Source organism: Phascolarctos cinereus, unplaced genomic scaffold (genome assembly GCF_003287225.1).
Source record: "Phascolarctos cinereus isolate Bilbo 61053 unplaced genomic scaffold, phaCin_HiC Scaffold_2;HRSCAF=192, whole genome shotgun sequence".
Lineage (NCBI taxonomy): Eukaryota > Metazoa > Chordata > Mammalia > Diprotodontia > Phascolarctidae > Phascolarctos > Phascolarctos cinereus.
The window spans coordinates 332,411-356,654 of NW_027555625.1; the positions used below are offsets into that span (position 1 = coordinate 332,411).

At 51.6% G+C, this 24,244-nt stretch overlaps 1 protein-coding gene across 1 annotated transcript in view; it reads left to right on the plus strand.

Annotated features, from left to right (window-relative positions):
• The window catches only part of ITSN2 (intersectin 2), a 92,238-nt gene that overhangs the window by 9,799 nt on the left and 58,195 nt on the right, over positions 1-24,244 (plus strand). Inside the window, exons 2-11 of the mRNA XM_078149207.1 lie at positions 7,828-7,890; positions 9,314-9,406; positions 9,980-10,043; positions 13,930-14,093; positions 15,872-16,075; positions 16,166-16,262; positions 16,899-17,038; positions 19,938-20,001; positions 20,711-20,848; positions 24,044-24,129. Coding sequence (XP_078005333.1) covers positions 7,860-7,890; positions 9,314-9,406; positions 9,980-10,043; positions 13,930-14,093; positions 15,872-16,075; positions 16,166-16,262; positions 16,899-17,038; positions 19,938-20,001; positions 20,711-20,848; positions 24,044-24,129 — 1,081 coding nt within the window. The 5' untranslated portion in view covers positions 7,828-7,859. The remainder of the gene's footprint in view (positions 1-7,827; positions 7,891-9,313; positions 9,407-9,979; positions 10,044-13,929; positions 14,094-15,871; positions 16,076-16,165; positions 16,263-16,898; positions 17,039-19,937; positions 20,002-20,710; positions 20,849-24,043; positions 24,130-24,244) is intronic.

Below are 24,244 nucleotides of genomic sequence, written 5' to 3' on the forward strand. Positions count from 1 at the left end.
GCAGTGAGGGCACAGTTGGAACATCAGCTTGTAGCAGACCTAGTCAGCTACAGCCCATGAGTCAGAGTGATGGCAGCAACAGGTGGAGGGAGAGATGCCAGGCTGGGGCTTAACAGAGCAGCTTGGAATTAGGGCTGTGCTAAGTGGGCAGGGTCCTCAAGAAGGGTGCCGTATCGAGCAGGGGTGCCGGCCTGAGAAAGAACCAAGGGGAGAGGGACTGGACATGATAGGGGGACAAAGCAGAGGGTGTGTGTGGAAAGGCACTTTGTCAGTCCCTGGGAACTGTCTGGGCCCTTCCCGTGTGCCAGGCACAGGCGAAAAGGGAAACTATCTCTGCTCTCAGAGCTGACTTTCCTTCTATCAGGGAGGCACCATGCAGATCTAGAAGCACCTAAAGATGGGTAGTTTGGCAGCGGGAGGCAGGAATCAAGAAAAGCTTACTGTAGAAGGGGTGCGTTCCAGGCCTGGAGGCCTGACCGGACAAAGGCATGTGGGCAGGAGATGGAGTGACATGGGCCAGGGAGAGTAAGAAGGGCTACAGTGGGAAGGGACTGGAAAGGTGGATCAGATCCTGCTAGGCCCATCCGGACTGTTTACTGTAGGAACCTCTTGCTTGGTTCCGTCTCCCAGACTGGCACTCCCCAGCTCATCAATGGCCAGTGGCTCCTCTTTTCTCACACCTGGTTGTCATGTCAAAGTCCTTGCCATCTGTCACCAGTGTACCTTTCCAACCTTTTCGGACAGCACTCCCTGATTGTCTGCCAAGGACTGAAGCCCCTGGAGGGCAGGGCCAACATTCTCAGCTTAGCCTAGGGCCTGATGCACCGTCAGTGCTTTTGGACTAACTGGCTCTGGTCCCCATCCTCACCCCTATAGAAGTCTTGGATTCCAGTCCAGCCTCAGCACCTTTTCGCACTCTGCCCCCCATTCCTGGAATGTGCTCCCCCCTTTTCACCTTGGCCTCTTAGGGTTCAGCTCCCTCCTTCTGGAAGTCTTCTTTCATCCCTTCCCCTTAGATCAGCAGGCATTTGCTGTGTCTGTTTTGTGTATCCTGACATATGCACATTTTTCCCCAATAGAATACAAGCTCCTGATAGGCAAGCAGGTTCCCATGGGGAATGGAGAACTGCTGTCTGCCAGGAATACCTGAATTCAAGTGCTGCTTTTTATACATCCTGGCCAGGTGACCCTGGGCAATGCCTGAGACAGCCCTCAAACTACAGGTGGTCAAGGAGACTGCCCAAGGGTGACAGAGGGTATTTTTTTAACAAAATATTTTTTTAAGGCAATTGGGATTAAGTGACTTGCCCAGGGTCACACAGCTAGTGTCAAGTGTTTGGTCTGAGGTCACATTTGAACTCAGGTCATCCTGACTTCAGGGCTGGTGCTCTATCCACTGAACTACCTAGCTGCCGCTCACTTCATCTGTGAGTTTGTTATAGTCATGAAATTACAGGGTCAAAGCCTAGCACTGTGCCTGGCAGGCCCCACAAGGCCTTTTGGACTTGGATCAGGAAGGTGGAAAAGTGTTCCCATTGTACAGATGAAATTAAGAGAGGGGACATGTTGTTTGCAAGGGCCCCAATTATCCCCGGTCAGTTTTCGGTTCTGCCAAGGTCTCCTTAGAGGAGATTCTCTGCCAGTCACCCAAGCCCAGGGGCCTAGGAGCTTCTCAGCTCTGGGCCCTGGGCAAAGCATTAGATCAGAAGGATTAGCCTTCTCCACACAGCCTCTCCAGCATCAGAGGCCATTTGGTCATCTGACCTGGCCCTAAACTTACCCTGCTCTTGTGACTTTTGGAGAGCTGCCCTGGGGGTCAGGAGGTTTCTCCTGGAATTGTCCCCACTTCCCTCTGGCCTCTGTCTCACCTTTAGCTTTTTGAGGGCAGTGATTGCTTCATTTTTGAGTTTGTAACCCTACCACATGGGACAAAGGGAGTGATTTTTCACATCAAAATGGTTTGTAACAACAGGACCCCCGTAAGAAGGGTCTCTAAGCATTTGTGATGAGGTCTTTTTTTCCTTGGGTGATACACCTAGTCAGTCAGTAAGCATTTGTGAAGCTCTTAAGGTGGGCCAGGACCACTGCTAAACTGCTTTGGATTCAAGTAAAAGCAAAAGTAGGGTCCCTGCCCTCAAGGAGCTTACATTCTAACAGAGGAAACAGAATTATGTATAATTAGGTACATAGAAATATATACATTGTAAACACCTCCTGGGTAACTTTCAATCAGTTAAGCATTGATTAAAGCTAACCATATGCCAGGCACACTGCTAAGCTCTTTGAGTTCACAACCCTGCCCTCAGGCAGCTCACTTTCTAACAGGGGAGACAATATATGTCAATAATACAAGATAGATTTTATTTTTGGAAATAACTTGTAGAACCTATTATACTTATACATTATTTTAACATTCATTTTAAAAAAAATTTTGAGTTCCAAATTCTCTCTCCTTCCTGTCCTTCCCCCACTTCTTGAGAAGGCAAGCAATGATATATGGTTATACATGTGAAGTCATGCAAAACTTATTTTTTAAAACTTATTAGCCCTGTTTAAAAAAATAAGAAAAATAAAGAAAATGAAAAAAGTCTGCTTCAGTCTGCACTCAGAGTTTATCAATTCTCTCTGGCAGAGAACAGTGTTTTTTATCATTGTCTTGATCAGAGTAGCTACATCTTTCTCAGTTGATGATTATTACACTATTGCTGATACTGTACATAGTGTTCTGGTCATACAGAGTACAGGGAAGGTAACCTTGGTGGGAATGGTATCAGCAGTTGGCACCACTAGGAAAGGTATATTGGAGTTGGTGCCCGAGCTGGGATTTGTCTGGTTGGGAGGGAGAATGTTTCAGGCATGGGAAACAGCCAGGACAAAGGTCCAGAGGTTGGCAGGAGAGCGTCATATAGGTGAGGAACAGCGAATAGGCCAGCCTTGTTGGGTTTGAGATGCTGGGAGGGGGTGAAAGTGTAAGAAAGGGTCATGTTGTGAAGAGCTTTAAGTGCCCCAGTCTGCCAGTCAGTGCGAATTTAGTAAACCCCTGCCGTGTTTATTTTGTTTTGCTTTGGTTTTTTGATAGAGAAAAAATAAGTCGCTCAAAAGAGAAAAGAGAGGATCACGAGGAAGGGGCATCACAGGAGGAGGAATTGCCTAGCTCCTGAATTGTTTCTCTTTTCTTTGCTAAGGAGAATAACTTTGGGGCAGCTAGATGGCGCAGTAGACAGAGCATCTGCCATGGAGTCAGTAGGACCTGAGTTCAAATCCAGCCTCAGACACATGACCCTGGGCAAGTCACTTAACCCCTATTGCCTTGCCAAAAAAAAAAAAAAGAACAACTTTGAATTGCCAGGGACAAAACAACAATGCCTAAAGCCAAGAAAAGTACAGAGAGGAGCACCTGGCTGCCCCTGGCCAGTTCAAGTCACTGAGCCTGTGGCAGAGAGAACTTTGTTTCTAAATTTTATTTTCCGCTCCAAATCCTCTCCCTCCTACAGGCCTTCTCCCCAGTGAGAAGGCAAGAACAACAAAACTTGTTATAAACATGTAGAATCTAGGAAAATCCATTTTCACATTAGCTATGCCCTGCCCCTCCCCAGAAAAGTGCATCTCAGTCTGTGCTCTTGAGCCTATCACTTCTGCATCTGCAGGTGAGCAGCCTGTTTCAGCAGTGGTCCTCCGGAGCTGTGCCTGATCATGGTGCTGATCAGATTCCTCGGTCTGTTATTGTATAGAACTTGTTCTTCTGCTTCTGCTCCCCTTACTTTGCATCAGTTCGTACATCTTCCCAGCTTTCTCTGAAAGTATCCCCTTCCTCATTTCTTACAGCATAATAGTATTGTATCACATTCACATACAGTAACTTGTTCAGCCACCCCCCCAGTTGATGGGCATCTCCTCAGTTTCCACTTCTTTGCCACCACAAAAAGAGCTGCTATAAATGTTTTTGTACATATGGGCCCTTTTCCACTAACTTTCTCTAATTGCTTCCCTTGATCTTTGATCTCCTGTATGCAGACAACATTAATGCTTTCTCTGGGGGTGGATAGCATTTTTCATCATGAGTCCTTTGGGATTGTCTTGGATCATTGTATTGCTGAGAAGAGCTATGCTATTCACGGTTCTTCATTGAAGAATGTTGCCATTACTGTCCATGATGTTCTCCTGGTTCTGCTTACTTCTCTTTATGTCGGTTCATGTAAGTCTTTCCAGGTCTTTCTGAAATTATTCTGCTTGTTTCTTATAGCAGAATAATATTCCATTGCATTCATATACCACATCTTGTTCAGCCATTCCCTGATTAATGGGCACCTCCTCAATTTCCAATTCTGAGCTACTATAAAAAGAACTGCTATAAATATTTTTGTACAAATAGGCCCTTTTCCCTTTTTTTGAATGTCTTTGGGATACAGCCAGGTGCAGAGTTTTATAGCCCTTTGGGCATAGTTCCAAAATGCTCTCCAGAATGGTTGGATCAGTTCACAACTCCACCAAGAGTGCATTAGTATCCCCTTTTTTTTGTCATATCAGCCAATCTGATAGGTGTGACGTGATACCTCCGAGTTGTTTTAGTCTGCATTTCTTTATTCAGTAGTGATTTAGAGCATTTTTTCATATGACTATAGATGTCTTAGTCTGAAAACTGCCTATTTATGTCCTTTGGCCATTTATCAATTGAGGAATGACTCAGTTCTTTATATATTTGAGAAATGAAGCCTTTATTGGAGATATTTGCTGTAAAGAAATTTCCCCCAAGTTTTCTCCTTCCCTTCTACTTTTGATCGCATTGGTTTTCTTTGTGCAGAATTTTAAATTTTATATAATCAAAATGATCCATTTTACATTTCATAATGCTCTCTGTCTCTTGTTTGGTCCTAAATTCTTCCCTTATTTATACTGACAGGTAAACTACCCAATGCTCTCCTCATTTGCTTACGGCATCACCAGCAGACCTTTTCCAGCCCCAACCATTAGTGCCTTTCATGTGGTAGGTCCCGGTTACATTGAGACATTATACACTGTACATGCCTTGTATGGACATAGTGGTTTGCATGGTTATTCCTTATCTCCCCATTAGAAGGGGAGCCCCTTGAGCACACTGCTGCCAAGGCTAATTCACTCTAGCACCTACTTACGGAGCTCACTGCCTGCTTTGCTTTCCTTGGCCTCATCTTACTGAAGATGGGACATCCATGGCCGAGCCTTCAGGTCGATCTCAGGGTGACCTAGGGTAGCATGAAAAGGAGTGATTGTTCTTTAGGCGCCAGCAGCCCCAGCCTCTTTAGGTCTGCAGAATATTGGGAAAACAGAAGAAGAAATGAACAAGTGTCTGATCTCATCCAGCTTTTGGGGATCTCCAAAGATTTCCAAGACCAAAAGCCCACATGCACAGAAGGCTTAAAATTTCAAAATTCAACATTCAGTTCAACTCAATAGGAAAGAAACCTTCATTTTTCCACCATGTCCTTTGCAAGGGCGTGAGGTCTAAAACAGTTGACCTCATGCCTATGATAGGCAAAGGCCTTTTTGTCTGAGATCCTGAGGGCAAGGCCACGCCAAGTCTCTTTACTTGGATAGCTGTGCAGGGGATTATCGGTTCAGGAAGGGCTCCCACATCCTCCCCGGTGTCATCCTCTCTTCTCTTCTTCTTTGTGGAGCAAGGAAGTTATTCCCTCTTTGCTGCTTGTAAAATCAAGTTGAAGTACAGTAAAATCAAATTGGAGGGGGTAGGGAGTTTAAAATGATGACTGTTTCCTTCTTCATCTTAAATCCTAAGGACATTGTTTTTTGTAGGTATGCGTGTCATTAGGGAAAAAGTTCTTCATTCCTCCCCAAGGGTCTTTTCCCCCCTCTTTTAATGTGAACCGATTGAGAGCTTGGTAAGATGGCTGCTGTTCACAACTGCTAAGTTTAGAAGTGTTCTCCATGCTCAGCTGTTGAAATGAAACTGTCTCTAGTTCTCTGGCTCTCTGAGTTTGGGGAATGCACATTTGGTCTGGGGCCAACTCTCATCCTTTAGAGAGATTCACAGAGCCTTGTCCACATCATTATGAAATCAGAGAAAATTGGCAATGCATGCAAATTGGGTAAGGACTATTCAGACAGAATCTACCCAGATTATCCTTTGTTATCCTGAGTTATCAAACTGAATATTGTCTAAGGGCCTTTGTTTTTCCCATAGCATCTGTGTGACCTTGGGCAAGTGACTTAACCACCCTGGGCCTCAGTTTCTCCATCTCTTCTGGCTCTAGTTGTAAGAAGCCATGATCCTCATAAATAGACAGTCAGTGTAAGCTTGTAGCTGGCTCTTATTTCAATCCACCATGGAGTTTGATGTCATGGGAGAAAGAACTCATCACATAACCTTATGTGACTTATGTGTCTTAAGGGGAGAGTGAGGGACCTCTGAGGCCTTGGTCTCTAAAGTAGGAGTTGGGGTAGGATCCCAAAGTATGTCAGAGGCTGGGAAGATGGGCAGCATTGCCATGGGCCCCATGATAAGCAGGCTTGGAGCTTGTCCAGCAGCTTCACACCCACCGTAACTCCCCACACCCTCCCACTCTGCCCTGTCCCTGGGCTGTGTTAGCTCCCACCTCTCCCACCCCCATTCCCTCAGGAGACTAAGATTGGCTTCTGCAGGCAAGTTATGCCTTAACTGAGCAGGGAATGCTCAGAGGCCTTATCAATGGATCACATCATTCCAAAAGTATTTATAGCCTGGTCCCTGGGGATGAAAGCCTCCTTGCTGGAGCTGCAAGTTACCACAGCTTCAGCAGGCCAATGTTCCAGACTGGGGCAGTGACTGGGGAGCAGGAAAGAGCCCCACCTCAGCTTCTCCTGGGTGCGACAGTGCATGGGACCTGAGGAGCAGGTCTGGCTACCTTCTCTTCTCATCCCAACTTCCTTCTTCCCTCCAGTCTGACCTGGCAGGCCCAGTCAGTCTGCCAACCTTTCCTCTCATCTGTCTAAACCTCTTCCCTCAGCCACCCTGGTGCAGGCCCTGAGGACCTCTTGCATGCACTGTTCCTGCAGCCTCTTCCTCCCCTTTTCTTCCCTCCCCCAATAACTCCCCTCCCCAGGGCTCTGCTCCTTCCACATTCAATAGAAAGTCCTCTGTTGTCCTGGCCTGGCCCCACGTTTCTTCCTCAGCATTCGTTGTCTCCTGAGCCTAGGATACTTTTGGCCCTCACTTCTGCCTCTCACAGTCCTTTGTTTTTTTTAATATTCTGCCCAGTGCCTCCTGCATTTGGCGTTTCCTGATTCTCTCCTCCTTTGCTCCCTACCAAAATGACCTGCTGTTTATTTCTTATAGACTTAACTGACATTTTAGATAGAGCATAAGCTCTTTGAGGGCAGGGGGAATGTCGTTGGTCTCCCCAGCACCCAGCAGAGTGTAATCAATGCACATGATCAGTACGCTTGTTGAGGGATGGAGGGATGGTGCTGTGAGGACCAGCAGCAGTTCAGGACTCTTCTTTGGGGCATTCTGGGTCCTCAGCAGATTCTGTCCAAGCCAGAGGGGACCTTTGGCTTTGTCCATCTGGACCACAGCTCCAGCGTGCCAGATCCAGATATGTAGCTGTCTATAGACATTGTGCACCTTTACCAGTATTCGTGGGGAGTGAATCCTGGCTTCTCTTTACGCTCATTTTTTCTATTGCTGTCAGAATCCTCTGCCGCCTCCTCCACCCCCCCCAGTGTAAATCTTGCCTGCTTAGCAGGATCTCAAGCGTGTCCCTGCCCCTGCCCCAAGTGGGGTATAAAGGGGGGACCTATCTCCTGGCATTGGTCATTATTGATGTCTGAACCATGTGTTTGTTCATGTTGCAGATGGCCAAAAGCTTCAAGGCAGTCCCGGAACCATGATGGCTCAATTTCCAGCTGTTATGAATGGTAAGGCATGGGGGGAAGGGGCACACTTGTTTGCTTCTTTGGGGTTAGCAGCCTTTCCTGGAAGCTCTTGGACAGACCTCCCGCTAACGCTTGCTGGTGCTGCCTCCGGTACAGGCAGCAGGCAGCCCCTGAGCCTCATGTCTTCCAAGCCCAGGGGCGCTGTGGGAGGGAGGCCTGTGTGGAGCTGGATCAGAGGGTGGGCTTGGAGATCCCCCCCATGACCCGTGGCCCTTCTGCCAGGATGTCAGTACGTGGTCACACCCAGGATCACATTTGGCAGCTTTTCCAAGGGAGAGCAGCCCTGCCACCCTTGAAGCCCGATGTCAGTGTCTTTGAGGCAAAGTCAGCTGCCAGGGGCAGGCATTCAGGGGACAGAAACCCCCAAAAGGCTCTCTGTCTGGTGAATACATCAAGTCATCTCTGCTGCTGTTTAGGCTGCCCTCCCCCTCACTTTCTCCCTTCTTTTTGAGTCTCCTCTTTCTCCATTAGACTGATTCTCCTCCTCTCTCTCCCCCCCCTTTTCTCCCCTGTCCCTCCTCCTCCCTTCCCCTCTTCTGTACCTCCCCCTCCCCCTCTTCCTCCTCCCCCCTCTCTCCTCTCCATCCTCCCCTCTCCTTCCTCCCCTCTTCCCCTCTCTCCTCCCCTCTCCCTCCTCCCATCCTCCCCCTCCCCCTCCTCCCCATCCTCCCCCTCCCACTCTCCCTCCTCCCCTCCTCCCCCTCTCTCCTCCCCTCTCACTCCTCCCCCATCCTCTCCCTCCTCCTTTCCCTCCCTTTCCTATTCCTCCTCCTTTTTTCCCCCTTCTCTCCCTCCCCCACCTCCTTTCTCCTCCTCCTCCTCTCCCTCTTCCTCCCCTTCCCTCTCTTCCCCCCATCCCTCCCTCTCCTCTCTCTCCTCTCCCTCCTTCTTTCCCCCTTCTCTCCCTCCCCCACCTCTTTTCTCCTCTTCCTCCCCCTCCCCCTGCTCCTACCCCTGCTCCTCCCCTTCCTCTTCCGTGTTTGGAAGCTAACCCTCAAGGTGGAAGCGGTGGCAGGTGGGTGTCTGTTTTCTGTCATTGGCTTTTGCCAGTGTCTAGCTTAGCCTTTCCCAGTCATGCTGTACCATCCATCCCACCCCAAGGGCTGGTTTTCAGCTCTGGGGGCACGTGTCACTCTCAGTCAGCAGGATCTCATGGCTGTGTCTTATCTGTGTGTTTTTCTTTTCCATATCAAAACAAACATTTTAATAAACATAAAAACAAATAACAATGGATCTTTCTCTTTTTTAATTTTCATCATTCACTTCCATAAGCTTTTGAGTTTTAAATTTTCACTGCCTCCCTCCCGAAGAGGGCGTGCAATCTGATATAGGCTCTACAGATACATTTCTGTTCAACCTATTTTCACATTAGTCATGTTGTAAAGAATTCCCTGTGTGTTTTCAGGTGGCCCTAACATGTGGGCGATCACCTCAGAAGAGCGAACCAAGCATGATAAGCAGTTTGACAGCCTCCGGCCAGCTGGAGGACACATCACAGGTCAGTGTGGACGCTGCTGATGTCACCTTGCTCCTCTGTGTCGGTGGCACCTGGCTGGGCCTGCCTGTGTCCGCCAGCTCACTGCCTGGTGTGGATGAGCTGAGCTCAGAGGGTTTCTTTCTTCCCTCTGCGTCAGTTTATATGAGAGTCTCCCCAGGTTCCTGCAAGTTTTTCACGCCCTCTTATTGTACATTACCTGGAGATTGGCTGTCATCAAGTCTGTTTTGCTAACTTATCATAAAATGGTTCAGCCAGATGTCCATCTCAGATTGGTTGGGAACCACTGATAAGGAAAATTCTGGTTAAGTGTGGATTGTTGGTTACACAGGAGGCTGCTTTGGGAAGGGCAAAGGGGAGGAAACCCACTTTGATAAAGCACCTACTGTGTGCCAGGCACTGGGCTGGCTTTATAAATAGGATCTCCTTTGATCCTCACCATCTCCTGGGAAGGGCAGGGCACAGAGGCAGACAGGGGCTCACAGTGTGGTATGGAGCACCGCTCAATAAATGCATATCGATTGCTGATTGATTGCTGAAGTCAGGGGCTAATTTTCATTCTTGTTTCTGCTGCAGGAGATCAAGCACGTGGTTTCTTCTTACAGTCTGGCCTCCCAGCTCCTGTTTTAGCTGAAATATGGTAAAGCATATTTCTTTTTTGATTGAATGGGTGGTTGCTGTTTTTCAGATGAAGCGTGTTAGAGCAGACAAGTTAGAACCTGCATTTCACTGTACTAGTTGAAAGCCAAAAGGAGAGATTGTGGATATTGTTGAGGAAATTCTTCTGATTGATAGAAGAAGGCAGCAGAACTTTGGGTCTAAGGGGCTGTCAGGGAGCTCTGGCTGTTAGGCACCCCCACCAGGACAGTGCCACTGCTAGGGCGGAGTTTCCTGGCTTCCTGGCTGATTTCTGCCTCGACGATGCACTTGAGAACCTCTCTCGCTCCCCCTGAGCCCTGTCTTCTGAAGAGGAGCCCTTCCTGTCCTCCAGTGGCTGCTCTGGTTCTGTAGTGTGCCATCTCCATACTTTCTCTCCAGATTTCTTCATTTCTCAGTTCATTTTAGAATCTTTCAGATTTTTTTTTGTTGCTGATTCTGCCATCTTTAGTTCCTAGAGAAATTTTTCCTCCTTTTATAGCTTTTCCATATTTGAATTCTTGGTTTTTTTGTTTCCCCCCCTCTTGGGAATGTCCAGTCTTCTTTGCATGCCTTTGTCCATTAATCCTCACTTGATGTCAGCCAGGCAGTAAGCATTTATTAGGTGCCTACTGTGTGCCAGGTGCTGTGCTAAGCACAGGGTATACAAAGACAGGCAAAGACAGTCCTTCCCCTTAAGGAGAAGAAATCCAAATTCAGACATGCCTAGAAATACTTTGGTACGAGCCTGGAGTCTGCAGGTCTTCTGAACTTGTAGGTCACCTGAACCTGATGTAGAAGGGACAGACAGAGGCAATGAGCAGTCATTGGTAGTTCTTGAGACCACATCCCCAGCCTGGAGCCCAGTAATGCTAAAATGCCCGAGAAGGAACAATCAGAAAGAAAACCAGAGACCCAGTGCAGAGGTCCGCAGTGCCAGCCTGGATTGCACACAAAATCCCCAGAGCCCTGGGGGAACTGAGCAGAAAGAAGCCAGAGTCAACGGAAGGCTACCCAGACAGACCCATGTGTGGATGGCGCAGTGTCCACACCTGAGGCACAGCCAGAGGGAGGACCAGGCAGTTGCAAATTGCGGGGACCTGCTGCCCACCGTCATCAATATCTGGTTGGGATGGCATCATGCCAAGTTCAGAGCTGTGCAGACAGAAAGAGGCAAGGTCAAAACCAGAACCAGGAGACTGGGAATTCCTGCAGCAAGGTGAGCCTTGTCCTAGCCTGGCATCTGTCAGGCCCCAGGCAGGGTCTGCCCACTGCATCCCGAGGGCCAGAGGGAGCAGAGTACGTGCTGAGCACAAAGTACGAAGCCCAGTACAGAAAGGCTGTGGCCTGAGAGCAAGCCAAGGGAGGATCTCAGAGAAGGCCAGGCCCTGGGACTGCCAGAGTGCCCAGAAGAAATGAAACAAAAGATGGAAAGGGAGCAGGAGCAGAACCTTTGCAGAGAACTACTGGGCTTTCTAGGAAGATAGCAGTCCTCAGGGTCAGAGGTCTGTTTTGGAGAGGCTAGAAAGGAAGAGCCCTGCAAAAAGGCTGCCCCGGATGACCTTGGAGAGAATGTTTGAGTGAAGTTGGAAACTGAGAAATAGCCAAGAGGCAGTGGGCAAAGGGTTGAGTAGTTTGTCCTAGAGTGCAGTGGGCCTGCCTCACTGGAGGCGTCTGGACAGAGGCTCAGCCCCTCATAGCTCCCCAGAATTCCCTGCCATGTGCAGTTCCTCGAGCCCTCATGCCTTGCTCATGCCTTCCCAGCCTGCCTAGCACCTCTGTTTGGGTCTTTTGCCATCACTTAGATGAGTTTAGTGCCCCCAAACTGGCCTCTGGTGATTCCCTTGTCTTCCCCTCCTGGTCACTCACTCCCCAAGGTCATCCTGGGTGGCTGTGTTCCAGCTCTCTCTTCCCTGGCACATACCTCTCCAAGGCACCATGAGTGACCCGCAGCTGGATGTCTCTGGGGGCCTGGCGTTGAGCAGCTCATGGCTGGGGAGCATGGCTGGAGTGGGTTGGACCCTTGATTCAAGGAGAAGCTGAGACCAGCAAAGGTCCTGAGCATTTTCCCCAAAGACAGTGATCTCTGCCTTCTTCCCCTTCCTCTTCCTTCTCCTGTTTGTTTCTGGACCCATTCAGATAAAAGGCCTAACCCTGGTCCTGGGCCCTCCCAGAGCAGCACCAGGGTCCTCCTCTTCTGTGGGTCCTAGAGCTTGAAGCTAATGTTCTTCCCCAGAGTTGGCCTCAACTCATTGCCAGCTGTCTCTTCCCACAGTGGCCCAGCTGTCTCCTCCCCAGCCAGAGCAGCCCTTGTGGCCTGACCCCAGGCGAGTCAGTCCATCCAGGTGTGGAGCTCTGCCCTGTGGCTGAGCTGTAGCAGCCCCTGGAGTCCAGTCACATGGGCTTAACCTCACCTGTTGCCACAAATATTTGAAGAGGGACATTCTGCATCTTTGCATCTCTCTGCCCTCTCCTCTTTGACCCCAAGCTAAACATTCCAAGAAATCTAACAGATTTTCCTAGGGCATGATTTCTAAGTGTTCTTCCCATGTTGGTCACCCTCTGCTGGGTATATTCCAACTCTCCACAATCCTTCCCAAAATATGCCCCAAGAAAAGATGGGGCCTTCCCACAGTCCTGTGCGGGGGGAGGGGGAAGGAGGAGGGGTGGGGGAGTCCCTTAGGGCCCCCTGCTCCTTTTCCCCTGAGCCTTGGTGTCACTCTCTCCCCTTTTCTCGCAGTTCTGTGTTGAACTATGCATTGTTCCCTGTTATATTTGTCCTACTGTTCAAAAGAGGGGCAGGGACGGAGACCATGACTCCTAGCCCTGTTGTCGAGGACGTGATTACAGGGACAGTTAGTGAATCCTTAGAAAAAGAAGCTTTGTCTACCAAAGAGCCTTCTTTCCTTTGTTAGCGTCACTGTACTGGCAGCTCTGGCTAATGCCAAAGGCCTAGTTTCTGTGGACGGTGGCGCTGTGTTTGTTTGGCAGAGCCTCTCCTGGGCAAGGAGAGCACAGAGGTGGCGTTGATCCTGCTCTGACTCCTGCAAAGACCCAGAGAGTGGACACGGAGGCTGTGTTGTCAGTGGTGCAAGTAGAGTCTGCAAAGCAAGGTCTCCAGTGGAGAGCCCTAGGGATCTGCCTGGCCCTGGTCTTTGGGCTCTTTTAGCAAGACCTTGGATGACAGTGGAGAGTATCACATTTGAAACTAGGACAGCTGCTGTTGAGACCAGAATGTGTCGGGCCATGTAAAAAGAAATGAAATTAGTGAGAGGGAAAGGAAAGTCTTGCCCTTACACCTTTTTAGGTACGACATGGGAAGATAACGCGTCATCTGTCTGAAAAGGTTCTGGCAATCTGAGTAGACCCCAAGCTCAGTCTTGAGTGAGCAGTGTGAGAAAGCAGCCCAGGCAGGAGGTCTATGCCGTTGTCCAGTGACACAGCGTGGCACAAGACAAAGTTGAGATAGATCCGTTGGTTTTAGGCTGTGTCCGGAAGGGCCATACCGTCAGAAAGAAGGCCGTGGTCGTCTCTTGGTCCTCTGTCCCTTTGGATGAGGACCGGCTGACAGACATGTGGCCGGGGGGGGGGGGGTCTGGAGGGCTGGGCGGGGTGAGAGCATTCCTTTTGTTCCTCCTCCAGCACGGAGGACTGCACGGTAGGGGTTGAGGCTGGGGGTCAGGAAGGCACCCTGGCACTTGCGAGCACAGTTAGGGTTGCCATGAGGAAGCGGAGATGTCCCTTGTCTTCCCAAGTTCTCTTGCCCGTGTTGTTAGCATTTGTTCTTTGGTGGCATTGAACCCTTGCCTCTGAGAAGGATGCAGTAGATACAGAGCACGTGTCTCATGTCACACCCTCGATAAGTGAACTCCTTTTCTCTTCACCCTCAGGGCGTTATCGGACTTGAATAAAGATGGGAAGATGGACCAGCAGGAGTTCTCCATCGCCATGAAGCTCATTAAACTGACACTGCAAGGGCAGCGCCTGCCTCCGTCCTTGCCTTCTGTCATGAAGCAGCCACCTGTGTTCTCCCCCTTGACGTCTGCGCGCTTTGGTAGCTGGGGATGCCGTTGGCTACACTTCCCCTCAGATCTGCCCGTTTCAGTGGATCTGAGCCTGGCCTGGCTCGAAGGGGCCTTGGGCACCATCTGGCCTGCCGCAGGGAGGGTTGGGGTCAGGATTAGGCAGCCAGCAGGTGGCAAGGTGGTCCCTTCTCCAGTGGTGTCATTCCTTACAGATCTCTGCTCCCAAATAGCAGCCTTGACCCCAGCATTTTCATTAAAAGGTCTGCCAGAAAAAAAACAAGGCCAGTGACCACCCTCTTGCATCCAGCTGTCACCATGTCCTATGTAGGGCCCGCAGTGCATTGAGTCAGACAGCCCCGCAACATCTACAGACCGTTTCTAGCCATCCCTGGAGACCCAAAGTAGCAGGGACCTTAATGGAGGCAGCTCATGCTGATGGTGTCTTCCAGGGGTCTTCAGATGTGCTCAGTCTTTGGGCGGGTCTGCTGCTGGCTGTCACCTGGAGCCTACTGCTTCTGTGGGAGCCTTTCTCCCCACGGAGCCAGGGCCACATGTGGCTTGGCCTGCTGAACCTCGTTCCCTGAGAGCCCATCTGGTGGGCAAGGACCCGGGTGGTTGCCCTCAGCCACAGCCTCCTGTGTCATCACCACAGAGTTGGAACCTGGCAGCATTGTACAGAAACTCCCACAGTCACATAGGCTGCCCCCGCTGTGACTCAGTGGGCAGCCTGGCCCACAGTGGGCGAGCCTCCTTAGGGTCCCCAGGAGCTTGGCAGAGACCTAGGGCGAGCATCCATTGCCTTTAGACCTCACTCAATAGTGATAGTCATGGAACGAGGTGGCATAGTGAGCATGGTGGGGCACTGGGGCCCCCTTCCACACCCAGCAGTAGTGAAGAGTTAGAGTGAGCCCACGAGGAGAGTCTGGCTGTGTGTTCCCCACAGAGATCTTCCATAAATGTCCTAGGCCGTCCCATGCCCAAGACGCGAAGGCCTCGCTCAGACCCATTGGCTCTTGTGTGAGAAGGCAACCCCCAGCTCTGCCAGGTCATGGTGGTTCTTCCCCCTCAGGGTCATTGTGAGCCTGGCGTTGTTCTTAGGGCACGCCCCATTTTTCCTCCCTGGTGTAAGAAGTCAACCCAAGAAACCCTTATCCTCTCCTGGGGCTGGACACAGAGTCCAGAAGACCCATCATCATGTCCTTCCATGCTCCTTTCTGAAAAGGGTGGCCAGCCCTCGCACCCACACCCGCCCACGGAGATGGCTTGTCTGTCTGCCCTTCTGTGTACTTGTGCATCTCCCAGAACCTCTGCTTTCCTTTCTCCCTTTGGAAACTGGGGAGATGGCACTGGGTGATTTCTGGTTCCTTCTGGCCCCTCTGTCCTGTGCGCAGATGTTGACCACACCCTCTGTTCACCTGAAACGGTTCTCATTACGTGCCGGTTGTCCTTCCTTTTGAGGCGTCCCTGTTCCTGTGAGCAGCTCTCGGGAGAGAAAGAGAAGGCATGGCCCAGCCATCGCATAGAGTGGCTGCCCAAGGGCTTGCCCATGTAGGCAACCATTGGAGCATCCGCTTCCTTGCTGGCACCACGTTGAGCTGTAGGGAGGCCAGAACACTCCTTGAGAGGTGGAGGATGGTGTGTGCGTAACCTTGTCGGGCAGGCAAGGGCATCAGAGAGGAGTCCGTGCAGGGGATGGGGCCTGTGGCACAGCTTTGGGCCCCTCCTTAGAAGTGCACCTTTCTCTTAGGGCTTGAGTCATGAGCAGGGGGTGGTTGGTCTCAACAGAGGTCTGGTGTGTCCCCCACAGGAATGGGAAGCATGCCCAACCTGTCCATCCCTCAGTGTGTGCCCCCAGCCGCACCCGTGGCACCTGTGTCCTCGAGGCCTTCCGTTACTTCCCTTCCTCCCTTGGGGATGCCCGCTCCCCTGGTGCCCTCCGTTAGTACATCATCATTGCCCAATGGAACTGCTGCTGTGCTCCAGCCCATGGCTGTCCCCTTCTCCTCAGCCAGTAAGTGCCGTGGAGCATGGCTGGGTGGTGTTTGTGGGTCCCTGTTGGGGAGGGTCCAGCAAGGACACATCTGCTGCTTCTTTCTTTCAGCCTTGCCCCACATGTCGTCCTACGGTCTTTTGATGGGCAGCTTTGGGGGTTCTTGTATCCAGAAGGCCCAGTCCCTGATCGACTTGGGATCAAGCAGGTATGAGCTCTGTGGAGCCCTCGGTGCCCCCGTTTTCCTCCTCTGAGGGCTTCTTCTGTAGCGATTGCAGTGCAGCTGGGGCCGGAGCACTGGGGCATTCTGTTCTGCTCTGAAATGAGTTGTCATTTTAGATTGGAAGAAAGAAAGGGTGGCTCTGTACCCTCTTCCACTCCCCAAAAAACCCAGCCCCCAAGACACTTTCCCCAGAACCTTTAGTAATTATGGGGGTTAATGTTGTGTCAATGCACTATTTACATTTTGCGTGGGGAAAAAAACAGTGTCTGTTTATAAGACCCCATCCCTACAATAAAACGTCCTTACTCTTGAGGTCTCTTGTCCAGCTGTTGTCCAGGAAATGTTTGAAAGCTCCTGAAGATATGTGACACGTCAAACAGTTACAGGGTCTGTTAATGGACTGTTTTCACTGATCGACTCTGCTTAGTGTGCAGGGTGGACGCTTGCCCTCCCCCTCCCCGCGAGGCCCACCTGTCTGGCAGGCTTCTCGTGCAGAGTCTGGGCTCCTGAGCGTGTGGCCGTCCCAGCGCTGTCCGAGCCTCGAGCCTTGAGAGCTGGCCCTTGCCTCTGGGCCACATGGGGAAGGCTGCTGCACAGCTTCCCTGCTTCTCTTCCCTGCAGCTCCACGTCCTCCACGGCTTCCCTGACAGGGGGCTCACCCAAAGCTGGAACCTCTGACTGGGCCGTCCCGCAGCCCTCGAGACTGAAGTACCGCCAGAAGTTCAACAGCTTGGATAAGGGCATGACAGGCTACCTCTCAGGTGAGCAAGGCTGGCCTGGTGAAGACAGGGGGGTTCTCTTTTTGGAGCCGAACATTTAAATGTCGTTTTCTTTAAAACGATAACGTTATTCCTTTGTCAGAAGATCACTTCATCATCCACAGCCAGGTGCCTCGTTTTAATCCAGGGAGTCAGAGGTCAGATTGGGAATCTGTCTAGGGCATTGTGAGGTGGAGGGCCCCTACTGGACCTTGGCCAAGGATTCCTAGGTGCTCAAAGGCCAAAAAGGCCTTCTGAGAAGCCCATCTTGCTCTTACAGGGCTACCAGGCCTGATTTATATCCTGACATCCCCCAGACACCTGGATGGGCATGTGGAATGGCCTAGTGTTAGAGGTAGCCCCAAATGAGCTTTGGAGAGAGACAGCCAGGGCAAAGGCGAGGAAAGGGGGAGATGGAACACCAGAGTCCTAGTTGCCTCCCTGGCTACCGAAGCACAAGTCTGACCCTTCCTGTTAGCCTGAGGCGGGGCCAGAGAAGGAAGGGGGACAAGCATTTCTGGGCTCTGTGCCAAGCATCTCGTTTTAGAGAAGCCCCTCCCCATCCGGCCCCATCCTCCCTTTCCATCCTCACAATATGGGTTACCATCTTCTCTCTAGAGAGTGCCCAGCATCGTGCCTGGCACACGGGAGCTAGCTGCTGATTGGCTGAGAGCAGCTATGTGCCAGTTTGGGCAGAGTGAAATGTGGGTGAAGGTTCCTGTATTTTACTTTAGAAGCAGTAGGGAGCCCATCAGTGACACAGAGCCATCACTTTTGTGATTTGGGGGGACCAGATAGGAAGCTTTGGCAGGTACCAGGTGACAGTAGTGCATGGGGGACGTGTTCGGGAAAGAGAATCAATGGGTCTCGGCAGCTGCACGGGCATAGGAAGCAAAGAAGAGGCAAGAGTCCAGGTGACTCGAAGAGTGTTGGCGTACTCAACAGGGGAGTTTGTTTTGGGGAGAAAAGAGGGGTTGTCTTTTATTGGTGCCGCAGAACGTTGGGGAGAGCTCTCCAGCAGGTCATTGGTAGGAGAATTTAGAACTGCTGTTGAAATCTGAATTATACAAGTGATTGAACCCATGGGAACCAGGAGGGCATGTCGAGAGAGAAGAGAAGAGGGCCAGGCACTGACATTTTCAGTTTGAGCCCACCCTTGAGGAGCTGGAGATGGGTGGTGATTGTCCAGCGGAGGAGGCCAGCAGTGAGCCATCAGACAGCCTGGGACCCTTTCGGGTGTGATCAGAGCTTCCAGAAGTGGCATCAAAGGCCCTCCGTGCCCTTCCCAGCCAGATGCCATGGAGTCCCTTCTCCAGCATGTAGAGTCATGACCCTGCCCCGGGTGATCTCCCACCCACCCCCCTACCCCCTTTTCCTTCCTCATTCCCAGTGGAAGGAGGGGCTTTAGAAATGGTTTGTTCCAGGCCCTCGGGCCTCTTGCTGTGACTGCTCTCACTGCACCGGGGTCTCTAGGCACAATTGAGAGTTGTCTTTTAGCCTCCAGGCAGTGAGCTGTGGGGGAGGGGAAGGCCGCAGCCAGACCTTTGCCTCATAAGCTGATTTGGGGAGCTGTGTGGAAGCTTCATCTGTTCGTTCAGTGGCCACTAGTATGGTGCCTGCTGTGGGCCAGGCACAGGGGATGCAGAGACAGAAAAAGCCAGAGTCTCTGATTCTGTTGGCCAAGATCAGCAGGTACATACAAAAGTCACATGCCAGATATCTTCAGTCTTTTGTAGGGGAGGGGGTGGGATTGGGTTGAGTTTCCCGTAGGGTGCAGTACTTGAGCTGAACCCTGAAGGAGATGGAAGGCCTTCCACCAGCTGGGGGTGGGGGGACAGGAGAGAACACTGCAGTGGCCCCCCCCAAAGAGGGGCTGTAGCCAGACTGGGCAGGGCTTGAAGAGCAACTGAGCATGGGGTGATGGGGAACCCCTGGGGGAGGGTGGGTATCGAAGGAATCCAGGGAAGGAGTGAAGGCAACAGGTGGGGAGATGGTACGACAGGCTCTGGCCGACGTTGTAGAGGGAGGCAGAGAGAAAAGCTGAGGGCAAAACTAGACAGCTGGAAGGATGGGGGTGCCCTAGACAGGAGGGTGGTGAGGGAGTCAGAGATCCCTGCTGGCTATCTCTTGTGAGCCCAGGAAAGAGGCAGGGGCTGGGCAGGGCACTGATGACATGACCCACTCAAGGCAGCCAGAATTCCCTGACCACCTACTCTGTGTCAGGCACTGTGCTGTGTGCAGGGACATAGAAAGGAAAGAGAACCTAGTGGACCTTGGGGTCACTCCTAGTTAGTGGCCTGGCATGGGGGAAGGGACAGCCAGGGAAGGAGAGAATGTCCAGAAGGGAGAGGTCAAGCAGGGTGAGGCAAGCCTTGTGAGAGCAGGCAGATGCGAGGATGCAAGGCAAGGTGCGTGTGCTGAGGAGTGTGAGAAAGGGACGTAGATGTAGGACAGTAGCTGGCCAGGCCTGGCCGGATCCACAGACGCACGGGTCGGCCCTGTCCGCTTGCTGCGGGGGTGGGGGCCAGATTGTCATAGCCGTTTTCTGAAGATCTCTAGTACACATTGTCTCCAGGAGATGCCAAGTGAGCAAAGCCGGTGCCTCTTCCTCTGATCTGGCACATACCTGTCCAGGTGACGGGGCCCGACTTCCTGATGGCGTCCTGGCAAAGGAGCCTGGGTTTTCACCTGTGCTCAGCTGAGGTGGCCCAGGACAGTTGGCTTTGTTTGCCCGTTCCTGCCCTTGGGCCACAGCTGCAGGCCAGACCTTTGTCTCCCCCCTGGAGCCAGGCCTATGGCCTCTGGGGGCACGTTCTTGGGTTTACCCCAAGGTATTGTCCAGGCCAGGGTGGGGTTCTCCAGACCTTAATGCCATGTTCTGCTCCTGTCCCCCATCTGCCAGGTCTCCAGGCTCGGAATGCCCTTCTCCAGTCTAATCTTTCTCAAACCCAGCTGGCTACGATCTGGTGAGTTTGGTTATTAATGGGAGGCTCAGGGGAAGTCACACCTTCCTACATCCCACACAAAGGGTAGGCCTTGATCCTTGAAAGGGGCAGATTCTTTGAGATTTCTTTGTATCAGTAGCATTTTGTTTTTGTAAAGTATCTTAGGGGGACCACTGAGCCAACCCCGTCACTTGACATCAGAGCACCTTGAAAACTCTCTTGCTAAAATCCCAGTCTCAGAGGGATGAGGTCACAGAATCGATAGATATTTGAAGCCGTTGCCTTAGACTCCATTTTCTCTACATGTTCAGGGAGCCAGTTGCCAGGTGCCCCTGGGCTCTCTCTTGGAAACAAGGAGGGGGTTGGCCCAGAGGCCTAGCTGGGCTTGGCGGCATCGTGGCTAGTGACAATGTAGTCCACCAGACTTGACTCTCTCGGCACTCTTGGCAGTTGCCAGGATGGGCAGAGTGCTGTCCCAGGCACTGGAGAGGCTGAGACCAAAGGCCAGCGTGCTCTGCACCCCTTTAGGATTTGTATAGCTGCTGGGGCTCCGGGCTTCAGGTCTTGGGCTGTCAAACAGCAGTAAGAACAGGCTAGATGCCAGGAGTGGTTGTCCCTGGAGAGCAGCAGCATCACCGGGCAGGGTCGGCTTCTGTTTTTGGTGATGTTGTCACGTCTGTTGTGATTCCTCCGCTTTTACTTTATTTACCTGAACCCGGATTTCCTTCAGGAACCTGGCCGATGTGGACGGAGATGGTCAGCTCAAAGCGGAAGAGTTTATTCTGGCCATGCACCTGACTGACATGGCCAGAGCTGGGCAGCCATTGCCTCTGACCTTGCCTCCAGAGCTGGTGCCACCTCCTTTCAGGTAAGTGAACCAGAAACTTGGCAGTCAGCTGTTGCCAGGGCAACGCTGCAGAACTTCTTGAGTGAGGTGAGGTTCACAGTCACTCTACCCAGGAAAGGTCCCGTGGGTGCTGAGGGCTGTGGCCAGACTCTGTCGGGGCCCAGAGTCAAATGGGGAAGTCATCTTTGGATGACGCTGTCCATGAAACACCCAGGGGGCCAAGCTAACAGACCGTCCGAGGTGTTAGCAATCTGCCCCACACAGCACACACCCCCCCCTTCCAAAATGTACTTTGTCCTCACTCTTGATGTACTCATCTGTCCAGTGTATCTGTGGTGGAATATAAGCCATTTGAAAGCAGTTGCCATTTAGTGTCTGTCTATATACTCCCGAGGCCAGGTGCATGATTGGCCCTTGATAAAATGTCTGTTAAATTCAGAATTTATTTGGCCATACTTTATGACTTAGAACCATGGAACACCACCATCGAGCGAATCCAGATGGTGAGAGAGAGAGACATACAGAGATAGAGATGGATGAGAAATGGGAGACGGATTGTGGGCGCAGACTAGGGGCAGCCCCTTTCTAACCCTGAAGCAGTCTAGGCTGTGTCCGAGATGTGTGGAGGTCACTCAGCAATAGCACAGAGTGCCAGCTGTCAGGCGTCTCAGGCCCGAATGCGCTGGAGAACCCTCACAGAGGTTTGGAGGGGAGGCAGGGGCCCGTGATGGACATTGCATGAGACCAGGCCCCCATCGGTGAGGGACAGACCTACTGCGGGTTCATCCATCACAGTAGTTAGCCAGTCACATGGCACAGGAATTCACAAATTAATTTAATCTGTCTGGGTGGGTGCTCAGTCACTGTTAGGCTTATGAGACCTAATTGTTGAAGGTCAGTGGTGGTGATGGCAGTGAGCACACTGGGACAAGGCAAAGTGGCAGCTAAGAAGAACCACCCAGTCTGTGGGGGCATAGCATGACTGGGGCGAATGAGGGAGCTGACCCAGTGACAGTAGGGAGAGCTGAGGTGGGCACCACGTTTCAGGTGTGCCCCCACAGCCGACAGTGGGATGTTGAGCAGGTGACGCAGAGGAAAGGTTCCGGGGCTCCTCCCCTGTGGCCTGTGGACACCTCAGGGGCCATTCTCCTTTCTCATGGCAGTAGGTGCTGGGGCTGGGATTTTGGGGTACAGAGGACAAATGCATGTCAGCATCTCATTGAGCCAGGCTGTGACTTGCTGAGGCAGAGTATGTGTAAGGGCTGGGACTTGAACCCGGGTTTTCTTGGCTCCTTGGCTAGCTGACTGCCCCTCTGCTGGTTCTCCAGCATGTCTCCATGGAGAACAAAGGAATGCCCTCCTGGCCTTGGTGGCAGCTTTCGGCTTTAGGAGTCTGGGCTTGATTGGGGGCTCCCATTTTAACATCCTCGTCCCTTCTGAGTGGCTCTCCAAGCTAGGATCCTTCCAGGTAATAAGTGAGTGCAGCCAGCCCCCTGGCTTGGTCTGGGTTTTTCACATTTAGCAGCTTTCTGTCAGACTTAATGCCCCGGTTTCCAGGATTTGCTGTTGTGGAAAGGGCTGCGGTAGGTACTTTTGTAGGGAAGCGAGGCCTGTGCCTGGTTGTGGCGTTGCTGAGTCAGAGAGCTTTACACTTGAGTGACTTTGTGAGTAGAATTCTGGTGCGCTTCCCAGAAAGGCTGGACCCCAAGTCCCCCCACGGTGTCCCACATTCTGTCATCTTTGCCAGTGTGATGAATGTGAAACCGCATGGTGGTTTTTATGTCCGTTTACGTGGTTGATGATTGTAGCATTCCTTTATTTGGTGGCCGGTAGCACACATTTGTTTTTCTTTTGAAAACTGCCTGATTGTATCTTAGCCACTTCTCTCTTAGGGAATGATTTTTATTCTTATATGGTTTTATCAGCTTTCTCTATGTCTTGGATATCTGACCTTTCTCAGGGATGTTTACTCTGAAGACTTTTTTTACATGTTAACTTAGTTCTCTTAATTTGTGCTGCGTTGATTTTGTTCATGCTAAATGCTTTTCATTTGGGGTAACATGGTTGTTTGTCAGTCAGCAGAGGATTCAAGTAATACAGCAGCTGTCAGGTGGGGGAAACTCTGAAGCAGGATTAGAACTCAGGACTTCTCGACTCTTCCCTGCAGCCGCTAGAGGATGGGGTGGTAGTGAAAGGAATTGTAGAGGTCATGTAGGTAGAGATTGGAAAAACAGGGGCCTTGAGGGGGAGAGAGAACAGAAGTTTGAGGGTGGGTGACTTAAAGATTGCTATGTTCCTATCTGCAGAACTTGGAAAATCAGGAGGAGGGATGGAAAATTGGGAGTCCCATTTTACAGGTGTCTTGGTCAAATGCAGAGCTGGAGGAAGGTACCTGGATAGATCTGTCTGGTTAGATGCAGGGAGAAGTGAGAGAAGGGGCCAGAAGAGCAGAGAAGGAAGGAGCTGGGCATTTCACCCTTGCTTTCCGATGTCCAGGCACATCAGTGCGCAGGAGGAGAGGCTAGCCACGTTAGGGAGAGACCTAAGGAGAGAAGAGCCACAAGGTCTCGAGGCATGCCCTGTGAGCTGACCCTCTGTGATTCTTGGGACAGGGGGCAGGAGCCGAGATAGCGCTGGGGCAGACTGCTCGCCCCTGGACACCTGCTGTCTGGACTCTCGGCCCGTTCTGTCTTGACAGGCCCAAGAGATGGTTTCATTCCTCCAGGGAAGGAGGAAACAGGAAAATGTCTGTTGTGAATCTGCCTGCCACCAGAGGCACCTCCGCAGAGGGGAAACGAGGGGAGCTTGGGGGAGAGTTTGGGAGAGAGGAGAGGACTCTCCAGAGCTGGCAAGAGTGTGTCTGCACATGGATGACAAACGAGTCCCTCAGGTCAGAGCAGAGAAGAGAAGTGGAGAAGGGCGGGGCCCTTTGAGAACAGGAGAGGGAGCAGGCCAAGTGCTACTCAGTCAGCTGGAAGGAGAGGCGGGAGAAGAGCGCTGTGGGTGCACAGCTGGGGAGGGGGAGGGTTTTAAGAAATATTCTGCGTGACTGGGCATGTGGATGTGTTCTGCCCAGCAAAGATCCCCTGATTCTGCTCCCTGATTCTGAACATCTCAGTGCTGAGGTGGCCTTTCTTGTCCAGAAGCCCAGCCCGTGATGCTTTCCATAAACTTCCACTTCAGGGAGTTTTCCCAACTGCCTTTAATTTTTTCTAGAGGAGGAAAACCTGTCGATTCCCTTAATGGAACTCAGCCTTGCCACGAGAGAACCCAGGAAGAGCCACCCCAGAAAACGTTACCAGGTACCAGGGAACTGAGTCATGTTCTGTGCTGAAACAACCCCTTTGGGGGGGGTTCACAGGCTTAGTCTCTGTGCAGGACTAGGTGAGACCCTGCTGCAGGGCCCCCGTAGTCTCA